This window comes from Gigantopelta aegis, chromosome 4 (assembly GCF_016097555.1).
Source record: "Gigantopelta aegis isolate Gae_Host chromosome 4, Gae_host_genome, whole genome shotgun sequence".
NCBI classification, from domain to species: Eukaryota; Metazoa; Mollusca; class Gastropoda; order Neomphalida; family Peltospiridae; genus Gigantopelta; species Gigantopelta aegis.
Genome location: NC_054702.1, coordinates 2,631,965 through 2,650,630, shown reverse-complemented (window position 1 = coordinate 2,650,630; position 18,666 = coordinate 2,631,965). Strand labels below are relative to the sequence as shown.

Genomic DNA, 18,666 nt, shown 5'->3' with positions numbered 1-18,666 from the left:
TCCGAGTGACATTAACGGCATCGGCCGAGTAGTTCCGAGTGGCTGAAGACATTGCAGGAAGTTGTGAGTTACCAGGCCAACAGACGGAACATTTTGGTACCCGTGTCTAATACGTGTTTTTGTTGCTTATTACTTTAGTGAATAACCACATTATACCAGGGTATGTTTATTCGGATAAATATTGTAATACACAAATACTATTTAGCCTTTCATTTAGTGTTTATTTAATGGTGTCTGTGTTGTACCCTGCTTTTGTGTATTACCGTTGATGATGTAAAACCATTATATTTTATAACAATAATTCCAGAAGGAAATTTATGCTATAAACATATATGCATGACTTTTTGTGTTAAAATGTAGATAAAGCAATTGTTAAAAACCCGTATTTTGTTTGTTTAACAGAATTCTTATTTTATAGCTTCTTCAAGCCTCAGCATAGTTCATCAAGATAAACCTCAATGTGTGTCTTCATGAACTAAGGTCGATGACAGTCACTTTTTACACCCTTGTTTTGGCTTCGTACACAATAAATATAAACATATCACATCCAGGTGCATTAGTAATGTTCAAACAAAACATTTATGTAAGTTTAAACTAATAATGTTTTCCTATATGTTTTTATTTTTAAAAACATTTGTTTTACAATATCTAATTTAATATTGGTTATTATAATGTCAACATAATTGTCACTAATTTCTTAAAATGAATACTTGTACAGTATTTTAAGATTTAAGCAAAGGCTTTTGGTGAAATTGATTATTATGTGTATTTTGAGTGGCAATTGCCCCTTGTTCCCTGTCCATTTTGAAACTTGAATACAAAAATATCATTGCTCTTGTTTTGTTCCTAGCCACTTATTACTTCAGAAAGAAGGCAAAGTGGAAGACAAAGAGCAATGTATTTATTTTTATAGAAAATGGAGCGTCAACATTCTTTTGTCTGTAGTGCACCAGTGATTGGTTGCATTTTTTAAAAAGGAAACTAATTTCTGTATGAATATGTACCTTAATTTAAAAGGGTAATTCCAAATGGTATCGCCAAGATATGTGAATAATATATGATTTACAGACAGAAATCTTTGGTCAAATTAAGATTGTAAATTTTATGCATTTTTAAAACCTCTGCTTTTTTATAGGCAAAATGAGACCTATGCCAACAGGACCTAAAAATCCCCACATCCAGGCGAGTCATGGCCCCGATACCAACTTGATGAAATTCTACATCACCCAGAATTCTACAACGTATGGAAAATACTGGGACAAGTTTAAACCTCGACAAGGCCGACACACTGGGACTGGGTACTCAGCTAACTTCAGACCGGCCGTCTACTACAGCAAGAGACTTGACAACTTGGACAATCCAGTCATGAGGTAAGTATAGACTATAATTTACTTAGATACCACACTCTAGGTACAGATATGGTACAGTTGGTCTTAGGATCAATTAAACACTTAAATTAAATGCATATACATGTACAGTCAAACATTGCCATCTAAACTACAAATGTTCATGTGGTATAATTTGAATAACAACTACAGTGAAAAACCTGTAAACTGGATACCCACGGGACCTAATAGCTCTGGATTTCACTACATTTATCTATAAAACTTCTAAATATTTCAGAAACCCAGTTATTTCCAACACAATATCAGTTATTACATGAAATCATTTCACCATATTAAAATAAAATTTGCCAATTGTTTTCAAACTTTGTGGCAAATTTGCCGTCTGTAACAGAGCTAGCCCAGCATGTGCCTAGAACAGGCTGCTTGAACTTCATTTGAAAATAACAACCAAAATTCAAGTTAAAATTATTTTATACATTTTCTTTCTAGTCAAATTTGTGCGCAAAACTACCATACGATGACCGAGTTGGATTTTCAGCGTTACAGAGAGAATACAGGAAGTGAAGTGCTGCCATTTCATGTCAAACAGGTGGACACAGGATTTGTACAGGGCAAGCCAGTTACTATTCCTCTGGAAAAAGAGGTAATATATTTTTTTTAAAGGCTTATGAAATGTACAAACATGTACACAACATTGTTTATGTATAAATACCAAGTTAAAGATGGGCATTCTTTACTATTTCTCTTGCATGATTTATTTATGATTCCCTCATATGTACCTACAAAATGTGCAGTAGTAGCCTACATTTCTAAAACAAGTAGATGTGTGAGTAGGGACAAAATTGTGTAGCTGTTGTTTGGGGCTTTTTTGAGGGGTGGAATTTGGGGGGGGGGGTGTCGAGTCATTCTAGCCTGGAACATATTTTGCTAGGAGCAGGTGAGGTTTCAACACCTTTATAACCCTCCTAGGCACATGCACCTAGGGAGGTTATCACATTACGTGTGATTTTAATATTCTCCACCTTCAATGTGGTTTTATGTTCACCACACAATCACTCAGCTGGAGTAGTATATTTAAGTTTATTAAACCCCCAAAAAACCACCCCACCCACACCCCATAAAAATTGTAACTTAAGGGCATTATGGCCGAAAGGCAGGGCAATTACAAAGCAACCTTCAACAAGTGTATTAATATAACACAACAGCACTCATTCAAAAGAAATAAGAGTGAATAGTTTCATGGTTTATGTAATAAAACAACTTTTGAGGAGTCACATTAGTGTACGATGACCAATTACTATGATGCAAAAAAAGGCATGGTCAGTTTGGCCGTAAGATTGTGTTTAATTTTCAGGGCATTGTTGCATATATGACATGGGCATTGTGGCAGTTTACTGAATAGCTGCCTTTAAATTTGAGCCTTGGGTGATTTTTCCTTCCAGGACCAGGCCTGATGCTTCTAAAACTTTTATAGAGTTTAGACTCAAGACTGTAATAGCGTCTGAGACAGTAATGCCATTACAACGCCATACAAATTGTATGCGTGTGACGTCATTAAAGATTGAGTCTGGACTCTATAAAAGTTTTATAAGCACAGGCCCAGCTTTGCTAGGCGTTATGAGTAGATCTAAGGACACATTCACCAGGTTTCACCCACTTCAAGTGTATATATCGCCAAATGTGGGATGACTACCTAGTGGGCACTGCAAGTTCCGTGTACCCTGGGCTAAGGTGATACCAAGACTGTTAATCTGATAGCAAGCATGGAGCTCAGCACTGCCAAGTAGTCTCATAGTGGAAAGGAAATACTGAGGCTTTACCGTTCATCTCATTATCATCATTTACATATGTTTATGATGTCCTAACAAAAATTTCTTTGTTCTGTGTTAAAAATGTCATCTTTAAAGAAAAAACAACAATTGACTTCATTTCTCAGGTAGAAAAACCTGTTCATAGAGCAATGAAAAAGTGTTAGAATGAAGAATGATGTCTCCTATCTTTAGGTAAAGGGCGTGTTTATTAACACCAGAGTGGCCAGTGCTCCGTCAGACATCCTTCCCCGTGGCCGACCAAGACTGGAAACTCTGCAGCCAAAGAACCCCATAGATCTCGAAAACAATGCCTACGTAAGTCCTAACTAAAGTTAAAACATTGTTTAGTTTTCTGACATCACTATAGAACACATTGATTCATTAATTATTGGCTACACCACACAAAATTAAAAATGGGTACATGGAAATACACACAATTTAACCAATTATAGCTAACAGTAATTTGAAAATTAGGTCCTTTTAGTAAACTAATGAAAATTATGTCCTTTTAGTAAACTGATGAAAATTATTTCATCATAGTTATATACATACTGAACAACAAAAGAAACCTAAATTTAAAAAAAACACTTTTTTTGTTGTTGTATATATAGACACAAAATGGACATAGTCAAAATATGCCTAATATGTTCAAAGGACAGATAATTTAATAGACTCAGAAACTAATGGAATTCAGACTGAATGAAAATGAAAGAAACTAATTAAGATTTGCATTTCTTTTGTGGTTCAGTATGCTTTATAAAACTGATTGATACTGATCAGCAAAACATAAGCAATGTATACTGAACAAAAAAAGAAACTTCCGATTTGTACATATAGTATTTGTTGTGTTAAAGAATTCATTGTGTAATGAAATTATATAGGTAGTATTAGCCTTGAGCTGTATTATCAGGATTCATGAATTATATCGATTATTTTTGCACTGTTAATCGTTGACAACGTGAAATTCAATTTGCACATGCATGCATGGTTCGACATGTCCCGTGTAGTATTCGGTCAATTTGTTTTACTTGTCTTACTGACATTGTTGTCAAGTGAACGAAAACACTCCAAAATTTGTAAAAAAAATTAAAGTTTTTTTACATTGTAGCATTTTTAGTATGCCAAGAATACCCAATAATTTACGCGAACGGGCGATTGGCATGCTTGATGCTGGCATGTCAACAAAAGACGTTGCAAGGCATGTTGGGAGTTCTAGTCGAGCGATACGAAATCTTCGCGTAAGATTTCGAACGACAGGAAGCACCAACAACTTGCCACCTCGTGGACGTCCGCGTGTTACAACACGTGGTCAAGACTGCTATATCATGAACACGCATTTGCGCAATCGATTCCAAACTGCTACTGCTGCTAACACACCTGGGCTTCACAATAACCGAATCAGTGGGCAAACTGTTCGTAATCGTCTGCGGGAGAATGGTTTACATGCACGACGTCCTTATGTCGGATGTGTTTTAACACAACGTCATCATCTAAATCGTCTTAATTGGGCACGTGTACACACTCGTTGGATACGGCGACGCTGGAATACCAATTTTCTTTACAACGTGGTGATGGCAGGGTGCGCGTCTACCGTTGGAGAAATGAACACTATGCTGACTATTGTGTTCTTGAACGAGATCGTTTCAGGGGTGGGGGTTCTGTCATGGTCTGGGCAGCCATTGCCCATGGTTATCGTTCACCACTAGTCGTCATTGATGGACAATTTAAATGCTCAACGTTACCGCGATGACATTCTCGCTCATCTCGATTTTTCAGCATGATAATGCCACCTCTCATACAGCTAGAGACACTGTAAATTTTCTTAGGACAAATAACATTGATTTCATTGATGACTGGCCCACTAAAAGTCCTGATCTCAACCCCATCGAGCATGCCTGGGATAGTCTGGACAGACGATTGAGGTGTCGTCCCAACCCATCCACTAACGTCAACGAACTTCGTCAAGCGCTCATTCAGGAATGGAACAATATTCCACAGGCAGAAATCAACACTTTAGTCAATTCTATGCGCCTGCGATGCACTGCAGTGGTCAATTCAAGAGGTGGTCATACCAGTTATTAAGTGGGTGTTTTTATTTTTAACCCCTACCACACTTGGTCAAAATTTCTCCCAGTTTCTGTTAACCTATGGCCATGATTTTTGCACCAAACGATGCATCATGGAACACTCTTTAAATGCATATATAACAATTATTCCCCAGGTTTGTTTTCATAAAGTTATGTTCAAGCAAAATTACCGGAAGTTTCTTATTTTGTTCAGTATATATAGTTCCAATTTCAAAACCATGATGCTTTTACATTAAATTTTATGAAATTATTATGATCTTAAATTTTAATAATCCGATTATGTCTAACATATTTGTTATTTAGGGACCAAGTTATATGAGCACAGAAACAAAAGAAAAATTTAAAAGTCCTGTTGCTACAAGTAAGTATTAAGGTTTTTTTTTTCTCTTTGTTACTTTCCTTGAATAGAAATCAGATAGAGATTGCATTGTAGCTGTTCTGTGTCTGTATCCGAATGGAGCAGAATCTGACTGACATCCTGGAATGTTTGTCTGAGGCGTACCGGATTGTAGGATCGAAACACCTTGCTTCTCTCATTTGATATCTCATCATGACCAATGCCTCACACTGCATACCACTTGAACGGTGGGTTGTGTGCTGTTTGTACATCGGTAACTGCAGATAAAAACATCCTTGCTGCTAACCTGGTACTAGTTGGCTGTGTGGTGGCAGTGGGTTTCTTCTCCAACTCTACAGTAAGTGTCACAATTACTGTAGATTTACATTTACCACTTACTGTTCCATCTACTCGGGTTACATTTATCAGAGCTCTGTTGTCCCAGGTAATATTTATGAAATATTATTTGCATTGGCAAATTGTTTTAAATAATAAAATTTCTGTTACATTAATTATAATTATGTGTCATCTCATTGATCCAGCTGCAGCAATGCAAGTTTGTTCATTTTTGATGATGTCATTCTATATTGGTACAGTACTTTGGCTTATTGAGCATTAGTGTTTAAAAAAAAATAAAAAAATAAAAATAAAAATATGAACTTTTAGAATTATTATTAGTAAATGTGTTTTAACAAACATGGTGCCCTCTAATATACGGTGTAATTATGGGTTGTCTGTTGTTGTTTTTATGTTCATCTGGGCATGAAAAAAATAATACTCTGCAATTTATGTGTGAACGGCTTCACCAATCCAGACAGTTTGCTGATGATTTTTTTTGTTCATCCCCCGATGGACGTAAAAGAAATAACAGACAATACTTAATTACACTGTGTTCTTCAGAGCATCATGTTTGTTGAATTCACTTTGCCATGGATTTAGAACAAACAACTTTGTTTACAACAACTGACAAATTTCTGGACCGAATACTAGTTATATACACCTGATAGCTTCTGATCTAACAACACGCTGACATAATATTCAAGAAATTTGTTTCCTTTCCCACTTGTTAAATCGATGCATTTCTGTTATATGCTAACAATTATGTCTCCACGATGGGAGTTATGTTTTTGTTATAATTGTGATTGAAATATTAAAATGGGTTTGTTGTTGTTGTCTTCAGGCATGCCCAGTTACAAGATTGTTTGTCCAAAAGAGGACACAGGGTTCACTCAGGCATACAATATTGAACCCATCACGTTCAATCCTAACCAGACACACTCTGGGGAAACACCCGTAAGTTTGCTTTTACAGACTGTTTCATGGCTGTTTTATCTCATAGATCCACTGACCTGAAGTCATTCAATTGTAGGATTTAGGGATTATTTTAATAACTTTTAAAATAATTTTCATGAAAATATTTTACATAATTTTATTACTTAGATAACAACAAGACTTGACAGCTATAGGCAAGACATGCTCACCTTTAGTGAACAGTACTGTTTCGACAGTGGTTCATGAGTGTAGGCCTTATGCCATCATAATTGTAAATATCCAATGGGCTCAGCCTGGTGCAGGTTCAGATTTATTGGGACAAGCAGTCCTCATACAGGCAAAGTAGGGCATATGTATTCCAAGTATTTTTAAAATATGTGATTGGAAAAAAGGGACACAATTGTCATCTTGAAGGGGTGGTACCTTGACACCCATGTCACACCAATCTGCTCCCCCCAACCTGCTCTACATTTTGGAATTGAATAGTCATATCTACAACTTGAACAGCATTTTGTCAGTCAAGAAACTGAACAAATTATACAGTTATATATATAATTTACAATGTATTTATAACATTTATTTTTTGATAATCTTGTTCACATTGAAGCCAGAAACTTGGCAGAAAGGAAGAAAGGAACTGTATGTACAAACTTTTTAAGCAGTGATTTCTTACCATGTATTATGTAAAAAAAAACATGTTTAAAAAAAAAAATTGTAACCTGCCCTTGCCTTCTCCCTATTTTATTATAGTAATGGGTTGACTGATATGCACTCTCTTTTATTTTTTAATATGTTTAATATTATATTGACTAACTTAGCATCAAGTTGTTTTAAACTATTTGTCATCTTGTTTTATTCCAGAGCTGGATGACCACTCGTCCAACAGGAATCAGTATAATGAAGTCACACTTCATCCCGTATGAAAACCCATCCGTATGTTGTCACATTGAGTTATTTATTATGTATTGTAAATAAGCAAATTGTGGTGCATCGTGACGCTGCACAAGCACTAAAATGTGTATTTCTTTTTATGCATCAGTACTTTTAAGTTGAAACACATGTAGAATTTTTAAAAAGGTTACAGACAGAGTTATATTAAGTGGACTTAGTAAACAAATTACCCAGTAAAATATTGCCTATAAATATATACAGTGGACTCTGTCTACACTGGATTCACTTGGGACTGATAAAATATTGCCTCTAAATATATACAGTGGACTCTGTCTACACTGGATTCACTTGGGACTGATAAAATATTGCCTCTAAATATATACAGTGGACTCTGTCTACACTGGATTCACTTGGGACTGATAAAATATTGCCTCTAAATATATACAGTGGACTCTGTCTACACTGGATTCACTTGGGACTGATAAAATATTGCCTCTAAATATATACAGTGGACTCGTCTACACTGGATTCACTTGGGACTGATAAAATATTGCCTCTAAATATATACAGTGGACTCTGTCTACACTGGATTCACTTGGGACTGATAAAATATTGCCTCTAAATATATACAGTGGACTCTGTCTACACTGGATTCACTTGGGACTGATAAAATATTGCCTCTAAATATATACAGTGGACTCTGTCTACACTGGATTCACTTGGGACTGATAAAATATTGCCTCTAAATATATACAGTGGACTGTCTACACTGGATTCACTTGGGACTGATAAAATATGCCGGTTTAGACAGAGTTTGTCCAGAGTTATGGTTCTTGTGATATTGTGATCAGACTTCACCATCGTAAATAATACATCATATTAAAGGGACATTCCTGACTTTGCTGCAATTTTCAAGATGTTATCGACTAAGAGAGCCTTTTTAACGATTATAATTACATATCAAATATATTTTTCTGCATAAAATATTAGTGGCTGTATATTAAACATGTTTCTGATCGTTCTAATATTTGTGTTAGGTTAAATTTCATTTTATTTCCTAAAATAAGTTTTTTTCGTATGTACGAAATTATTTGAAGACAAAATCCAGTTTTGGCTTTTTACAAATATTAAGATGACCAGAAACACATTGAATATACAGCCACTGATATTCTAAATAAGAAAATATATTTAATATGTAAGTTTAATCATAGAAATATTTTATTAGTAGGAAACATCTTACAATGCAGCAAACTCAGGAATGTCCCTTTAACCAAACATTTGGACTATGTGTAAGACATCTGTGAAAGCAAGGCTAAGCAGTGCTTGTTTTAATGATTGGTATAAACTAGTGCAGGGCGCACATTAAGTCTATACTTTAATTAATTTCACTTTATGTTCTAAGGAGAGTTTGATATGTTGCCGTTTTTTTAGTCACTCCGCCATTGTAAATTCATAAAGATAATGCAAAGTGGAAACAATATTCATATTTATGCAGGTACTAGTTTTGCCAAAACAACAGACCGGTATGATACAATGCAGGTATGAACACAATAATAATCCAATTTATCTTGGTAGGCCTACCTACACCCGTACATGGTGTGCAGTGCCAGGTAATAAATTATAAATGGCGTGCAGCACCAGGTAATAAATTATAAATGGCGTACAATGCCAGGTAATAAATTATACATGGCGTACAACTGTGATCGTTTGTTTCAACACCAAGATCGAACTGCAAAATAAAAAATAATTGCCATAATGATTTTTATTCAGGCACTTGTCACCCTCCTGTCCGCACCCCCACCCCCTTGTGATGCCCCCAGTACAGGTTTAAAAATATTGTTTTATTGATTTTGTATGTTTTCCATTCTTTCACCTAGGGCAATGACCCTCTTCCGAACCCAGCTCATGGATCGAGTCACAAGTCTGGATTCACACGGGAGAAACCCAAACCAATCTACCTGCAGAAAATGTCCACCGTGAGTACTCTGGGTAACACAACACTGATGTAGTCAAAGACAAATTTGACATATGTAAATAGAGCCCATCCTTTGTGTGATACAAACAGCTGGTTTCAGCACCTAGTCATTTATTGTGTAAGTGATGATGTGTTACTGGCTAGAATGATCCATCATAATATAAAGATGAACAGTGGATAAGCTGCTGAACAATCAAGCTGATGACAGTGCTTCGAATCCCGTCAAAGCTGGCTCACACATTCATTTATCTTTCTCATCTGTCACCCTCTGCCTAACATTCTCATCTATCACCCTCTGCCTATCATTCTCATTATCTTAATATAAAAAACTTTCCAATTTCTCACTTGATTTCAATCTGTTTTGACTCTTTCTGTTAGTTTCCTCCGACTCTGTCTTCTGAGCTGTCCACACCATCGCCTACCTGTCTCAACTTCCTCCATGGATGCATTCTCTGTGTATTTCTCTGCACCCTCCTGTCAGCCTCGTCCTCTGCCGCTAATAAAGCTGGTCCCATGGCACTAACAACCGGCGGTAGTAGGGGTGCATAGTAGGTGGTTACAAGTGCCTCTTAACAATGCCAGAAGTAACTATTGAACACTCCCCAAAGTAGTCAGACTACGCCCACAGCTAAAAGCTGATGGGGAATGGCAGGTGTGTGGCACAGATAGCCACAAGAGACAAGCACCTGTCGTGGTTGGAGAGACAAGGACTGGGATGTGGAGGTGGACAGCGAAAGAAGTTGAAAGATAGGAGGAGTTGCCAGATCAGGAAGAAATGAGATGAAATTCAAAGCAGAGAAACTAAAGGGGGCAGTGGGATGATAAATAAAAAAACTAGTATATTGCATCCCTTGAACTTTATTATTTACAATTACAAAACGTTTTCTTGGACATAAAATACATATACATCCATACTTGGACACATTTCTTAGAGAACTCGAAGGGTGTTCCAAGACAAAAGTACTTGAATCTTCACTGGGTTGGTTAGTTGGAGGGTGGATGGTTTGGTTTGGTTTGTTGGATGGATGGATGGATGGATGGATGGATGGATGGATGGATGGATGGATGGTTGGTTGGTTGGTGGATAGATGGGTGGATGGATGGATGGGTGGGAGGGTGGGTAGGTTTGGGTGGATGGATGGTTGGTTGGATGAATGATGTATGTTTGGTATGGATGGATATTTGGGATGACGCATGGATTTACGGATGGATGGATGGGTGGGTTTTGGATGGGTAGAGTTGAATGGATTATGGGTTGGTTGGTTGGATTGATTGGATGGATGTGATGGCTGGATAGGATGGCTGCATGGATTGATTAATCAATTGGTTTTTTAGGGGGTGGTTGGCTGGTTGGTTGGATATATGGGATGACAGATGGATGGAATGGATGGATGTGTGGATTGATTTGATGATGATTGGATAGATGGGATGGATGGAATAGTTGAGTTGGTGGGATGGATTGTTTGGGATGGATGGATGGATGGATCAATTGTGGGTGGGTTGGATTGATGGGTTGGGTTGATTGGATGGATAGAATGGATGGATGGATCAATTATGGATGGGAGGATGGATGGTTTGGGGTGACTGGATGAATAAAATGGATGGATGGTTGAATGGATGGGATGTGGGTGGATGGCAGGATGGATGGATGGATGGGTTGATTGGTGTGATGGACAGATGGATGCATGGATGCATGGATGGATTAATTAATGTTTTGGGTTGCATGGATGCATGCATGAATAGACATATTTTGAGTGGTTGGGTTGGGTTGGGTTGGGTTGGGTTGGTTGGGTGAGGTGGGATGGTTGGGTTGGGATGGGATGGGATGGATGTATGCATGCTAATTGCTGTTCATTTTATGATTGATCAGGCTTATGACCATGAAGATCAAATGCCACCTGGCAGGCTCGATTATCTGAAGAAGAATGACCCAGCAGATTACCTGAATGTGATACACCCCAACAACTACTCCAGGTAACTCACACACCTGTATGAATGTGATACACCCCAACAGCTACTCCAGGTAACTCACACACCTGTATGAATGTGATACACTGCAAAAGCTACTCCAGGTAACTCACACACCTGTATGAATGTGATACACCGCAACAGCTACTCCAGGTAACTCACACACCTGTATGAATGTGATACACCGCAACAGCTACTCCAGGTAACTCACACACCTGTATGAATGTGATACACCCCAACAGCTACTCCAGGTAACTCACACACCTGTATGAATGTGATACACCCCAACAACAACTACAGGTAACTCACACACCTGTATGAATGTGATACACCGCAAAAGCTACTCCAGGTAACTCACACACCTGTATGAATGTGATACACCCCAACAACAACTACAGGTAACTCACACACCTGTATGAATGTGATACACCGCAAAAGCTACTCCAGGTAACTCACACACCTGTATGAATGTGATACACCCCAACAACTACTCCAGGTAACTCACACACCTGTATGAATGTGATACACCGCAAAAGCTACTCCAGGTAACTCACACACCTGTATGAATGTGATACACCCCAACAGCTACTCCAGGTAACTCACACACCTGTATGAATGTGATACACCCCAACAACTACTCCAGGTAACTCACACACCTGTATGAATGTGATACACCGCAAAAGCTACTCCAGGTAACTCACACACCTGTATGAATGTGATACACCCCAACAACTACTCCAGGTAACTCACACACCTGCATGAATGTGACACACCCCAACAGCTACTCCAGGTAACTCACACACCTGCATGAATGTGACACACCCCAACAGCTACTCCAGGTAACTCACACACCTGCATGAATGTGACACACCACAACAGCTACTCCAGGTAACTCACACACCTGCATGAATGTGACACACCCCAACAACTACTCCAGGTAACTCACACACCTGCATGAATGTGACACACCCCAACAACTACTCCAGGTAACTCACACACCTGCATGAATGTGACACACCGCAAAAACTACTCCAGGTAACTCACACACCTGTATGAATGTGACACACCCCAACAACAACTCCAGGTAACTCACACACCTGTATGAATGTGACACACCCCAACAACTACTCCAGGTAACTCACACACCTGTATGAATGTGACACACCCCAACAACTACTCCAGGTAACTCACACACCTGTATGAATGTGATACACCCCAACCACTACTCCAGGTAATTCACACACCTGTATGAATGTGATACACCCCAACAACTACTCCAAGTAACTCACACACCTGTACGAATGTGAAACACCTGTATGAATGTGATACACCGCAACAACTACTCCAAGTAACTCACACACCTGTACGAATGTGAAACACCTGTACGAATGTGATACATCCCAACAACTACTCCAGGTAATTCACACACCTGTATGAATGTGATACACCCCAACAACTACTCCAGGTAATTCACACACCTGTATGAATGTGAAACACCTGTATGTATGTGACTCACCCCAACAACTACTCCAGGTAATTCACACACCTGTATGAATGTGATACACCCCAACAACTACTCCAGGTAATTCACACGCCTGCATGAATGTGAAACACCCCAACAACTACTCCAGGTAATTCACACACCTGCATGAATGTGATACATCCCAACAACTACTCCAGGTAATTCACACCTGTATGACATCAAATCAGCGAGGTAGTGAGGGGATAGATAGATAACTAGTTTAACATGCTCATATACCACTAGGGTTTCGAACATGCCCATCCAGTCTGACCTCCGATGAGATCGGTGGCCTGACTCAGGATTGGGGGGGGGGGGGGGGGGGGGGGGGGTAGAGTTGAAAATGGGCAGAATTTTGAAAGTAGCAATTAGTAAAAAAGTTAATACAATTTAAAAACAAAATTAAATAAAAAGTTACAAGCTAAAAATAAAAAGAATTGACTGCTCGGCTGAATATTTATATAATTTGGAGCATTTTAGAAGGACAGTCCAAAAATAAAGAAGAGAAAGAAGAGAAGATCAGACTATTTAATAATATTAAAAAAAGAAAGTAATTTCGACACGAAGGTCTAAAAGTTTAAAGTCCAATCTATTTGAGTGAGGGGAATAAAAAATAAACCAATGGGGCTCATCTACCTGTAGTTAGGTTAAAGTGTGGTGAACAAGGCTCACCACTGCAGAGAGCTGCAGGTAAGTAGCCCTCTGAAGGAACTATAACTATCTTACAGAAATGTTGCTCACTTTGTTTAGAGAGAGAAACACCTTTAAATTTCAGTGTAGCATTCAGCCAGTTGCCACTTTTTCAGTACCTTGTCAATATTCATGTCAGTATTCGGTGCTGGTAAAAACAGTCATCACATTGTTCATGCTTTATCCATTTTCAGTGTTTCTAAGAACCACAACCGGGGTCTTCAGCGGCCCGAGCTGTCCGAGGCTGACCGGCTGAGTCGAACCGCGGTCGGAATGAAGGAGCTGTCAGGATACTCGGCTAACACAGACAAATTTGTTCAGGTCGATGACGACAGGAGGAGGTTCATCACGCACTACATGACAAGGTAGACGTCATGATGAAGTAACTTAACTGGGTTGTTTTATTATATAACATTCAGAGAAAATATCTGTGAAATAATAGTGTTACCAGTCACCAGTGAAAATAACAACCAAATGGTATTGTTATTGTTTGGTAGAGAGTGTTATAATCATGATTTATACTAATTAGTCACTGAACTTGTGGTATGTGTTTTGAGAACAAATGATTAATGATGAAAGTTATATAACAAATAAGCATGTAATATGATAGCATACACATGTACTTCACTCGGTGAAATATAACTCATATTTGACAAAAAACTTCAAATATTTGAGAATTTAGTTTTTGATGTTTGTGACCTTAAAGTCAGCACTCTCATCAGTATTGAATCGTATGGATAAAAGTCAGTGAGGTCCTAGTTTGAACAAATTCCAGTTTATAGAACTAAGATATCAATATCCTTGCATACTTTTACAACTGATTGGTTTATCTTAGCGCAGAGAATTGAGTTATTACTGAAACATCTAGCTGATTTCATCGAGTAGTAAGAATGCAGGTTATAAATCAGTATCACTCAAGTTACTTACTCAAGTTAGGGGTGTGATTGCTCCTGACTCTCCCCTCTAAATGCTGGTTTTGAAAATAAATTTTAGTATGCCAACACCTATCTTAAAATTTACTAGTTTGAGTGAACAATATCTTAATCTTCCTGCTGCATAATTTATGTTGACATTATATGAATTACGTACATGTAGGTTTCACTGTAAGTAATTATAAACAATATATAAGTTTTTAATTTTTAATAATAGTGAGATATTAATATCGAATATGATAAACCTAAATATTATGATAAATATTCATCGTGAGTATGCTGAAAATGCCTGCAGGTTCAAGGACAAGACACCGTATGGCATGGACCGGGAGGGGCACTGTCGGCATGGCATTCAGCAGCTCTTACCTGACGGATTCACCAAAAGCACGTTGATGCATTCACTCGGTCTGGACGTAAACACCACAGACACTCTGCAACGACTAGAACCTTACGTAGCAAGGTGACGGTTTAGAGTTTTAGTTTAAATTTGTGTGCTTTGATTTGCTGTAACAAAGTGAAGAACATATGTGTGAACACTGTCTGTAAACAGCGGTGTTACCTTTTGGCACCTTTCAGCTGTCAGGTTTAACATATGAGTGAATGATTCTAGACTAAGTGTCAAAATAGTCATATAGCAAGCCTCTGAAAATTGCAAGAATGGTTATTTGATTCATGCTTCACTCACACAAAACCTGTTTTTAATTTGCACATTTATTATCAACTTTACAAGAACATAATGGGTTAGGCAAAAAGGAACTGGGTTACACCAATGTTCAACTTCCAGAGGCGTGTATAACCATAGTTTAAAATGAGCTGAAATGTTGTTCACAATTATCCCTTTATGTTGACATAACAGTGTTCTTTTTATTTTGTTTTCAGGAGCATAAAAAAACGTGATGTATTTTATGATGACCACACATATGACTACAAGATGCACCCATCTCCATTAGCTGCAGTGTAGATGATCCAGTATCATTTACAATTGTTTACCGTACTCAGTTAGCTGCACTTTAAAACCTGTTTGTGATAGCAATTGCTTTTAAGTATTATTTTACAATGTTTGTCTCTTTTGGACATTCCTAGAGGTAATGCTATGTCAGAAAAGATAATGCAACTAACAACAGAAAATTATACTGCTGAAGATGAGTTATTTTTAGATGCAACATATGTTAAATTTTATTAATTACACTACAAAATTTGTCTCTGATAGCAGTTGTATATACAGTGTTATTTTGCAGTAATTGTCTCTTTTGGACATATTATGTCTCCTAAAAGTGATACCATGCCAAACACGATGTAGGCATGTTAAGACTAAAAATTATACTGCTGAAGTCAAACATTATTTTAGATGATACATGTGTTAAAAAAATTATGAAAGTATTTTATTTGAATGTGAATATGTCTTTTATAATAATGGATAGGCACAAAAAGAGTTTCTGTTTTAAGAATGTTTTAAAAAAAATTATTTTCATAATCATATATCTCGTGTTTTATAAACTATTGGTTGGCTTAGAAATGCACTCGGGTTAATACACCGGTAGGGCTTGAATAATTCAGCTGAATGGCATGAATGTTTTTATATTATTATTGCCAGTTACCGGTAGTTGAATTATTCTTTCATTTGCTAATATGTCCTACCATTTTCTAATAGATGGATTAAACAGGTATCACACACCAAAACAGTATTCACGTTATTTCCCTTGACATGTTAATTGTTTTTAAATTTTTATGAAGTGTATGAATTTATTTTGAGGGTATTTAATAATACATGTATATACATTGTATCTTATTAAGTTGTTGATGAGATTGTTGGGCTATCTAAACCAGTCATGGTTATATCTCTTGCACATATTGCTATCTTTTAGTTAAGTATTTCATCAAACAGATGGAAACTGACGAGTTTAAGTCAATTTAGTAGCTGAATTCATTTTGTATGTTGATACACTGTCGTCAAAAATGTTGATATCATGTACATAGTAATATATTAGTTAAACATTAATACTTGTATTTGAACAGAAATACTTGGTTTGTATATAATTATTTGTTTAGTTACTGTATTCTGTCTTTGTTTTTTTATCAAACAAATATTACACATTCCACAACTACCAATATATAATCAAGACATATGCTTGTATGTATGTGTATGTAAGTATGAGTGTTTGCATGTGTGTGCATGTGCATTTGTGTTTTTATATTTATTCAGCAATATTATAACCACAACATATTCATTTAAATAAAAATTTCTACATTTGTATGATACATAAATTATAAATTACCATTTCACATATGACCGAATTTTCATGATTGTGGGGTTTTTTGTAAGTACCTTTTAGAAATAGTATCTTGTCTAATGAATCAACACAATGTTTAACGAGACTGTCCTGTGTTTGCTGTCACTGAAAGATGGTTGTGACTAATAACATTTTGTAATAACTACAATTACCTACTAAACCGAGATTTTTGTATGGGATATCAGTGTCTGTATTTTCAGTGTGTTTCTGGTCCTCCTACTGTATGTAAGTAGTCCAAACTGGATTTCGACACCCAGTAATTTCATACATATATATGAAAACATACATGTATATATATTAGGATTTAAAATGAAGTTTGACCTTGTATAAACACTAGGATGATCAGAAACACATTTAACACTGGGGGGTGGGGGGTGTAGGTGGTGTTGCAATAGTTTTGTGTTTATTTCCCTTTCATAAAATAATTCTTCGTTTAAACCAAGTATGTGTATAAAATAAAATAATTTGTTTTAAAAGTTATGGCATATCAACCTGCAGGCACAGAATAATAATGGTGTCCCCCCACCCCACCCCCACCCCCCACCACATTTGTGATCATTTGTGGAACATGGCCATGCCCCTCCCTAACTTTTCCCTTTTATTGTGCTTACAAGGCTAGAAATGCCACATTTTACACACAAGACAAAATTGTATTGGGGGCACATACCCCGACTCCTCCCATTCTAACAGGTTTAGGACTCTAATTTCCATCCTCCTGGTTCTGACAATGCCACCCACACCCAGCCCCCACCCAGCCCCCACCCCACCATCAAATATACTCAGTGAGGCCCTGCTTAGGCTACACTTTTGAATTGTAGATACAGTTAGAAGCTTTATTAAACGTTTTACACTAGCTCTTCTGTTTTATCATCTATAAGTTCTATACTACTATGGTGAGACATATGTGATGAACCAACCTCCCAACCTATCTCACATCTTACCCTGGCTCCTAAAGCTCTGTGTTTATGATTCCTTGTTCCATTAGCAGTGCCAGTTCATGGTGAATCCAGTATTAACAAATATAACATTTAATATTTGTGTGTATTAATGTTCCACAACTCGGTGTTATCACAGTTTTACCTTGCAAGTCGGTTTAGACTCTGAACATACGAGAATAGCTTCACTGATAGACAGTGTAATGTATTATTTTATGTGCGTGTTCTTTTTATATACTGGTACATGTTATTCAATTTGTAAGTGTACAAATAAAACAATTTGAAAATCTTTTGTTTGTCTGTTATGTTTTTACATATATTCATATACACAAATGTAATATACACACACATACATATTATTATTTTTGTCATTAGTGTATATTTTTGTTCTTAGGTGAAACTGACATCCTCATTGCTATTGGATATGGCAATAAACAACTTGCCAGTTAACATTATTGAATGATCAATCATGAAAAAAATTCAATATAATTGTTTTTAAACCTGGTATCAAAAGTTACCAATAATAAGTTCTTATTACAAGTTGATATGCACCTATCAGGTCCACCCTTTGTGTGTGGGCAGTGTGTCTGCCATCTAGAATATTTTTCAAGT

The 18,666-nt window shown here is 37.0% G+C and overlaps 1 protein-coding gene across 1 annotated transcript; it reads left to right on the top strand.

Annotated features, from left to right (window-relative positions):
- Positions 1 to 30: 30 nt before the first annotated feature.
- On the top strand, positions 31 to 18,343 carry LOC121372482 (protein phosphatase 1 regulatory subunit 32-like). Its single transcript, XM_041498821.1, has 12 exons — positions 31 to 160; positions 1,136 to 1,370; positions 1,836 to 1,989; positions 3,350 to 3,472; positions 5,548 to 5,605; positions 6,762 to 6,874; positions 7,715 to 7,786; positions 9,622 to 9,720; positions 11,590 to 11,693; positions 14,091 to 14,261; positions 15,124 to 15,288; positions 15,708 to 18,343. The coding sequence occupies exons 2-12, from the start codon at positions 1,141 to 1,143 to the stop codon at positions 15,787 to 15,789; spliced, it is 1,371 nt and encodes a 456-aa protein (XP_041354755.1). The 5' UTR covers positions 31 to 160; positions 1,136 to 1,140; the 3' UTR covers positions 15,790 to 18,343.
- Positions 18,344 to 18,666: the final 323 nt, after the last annotated feature.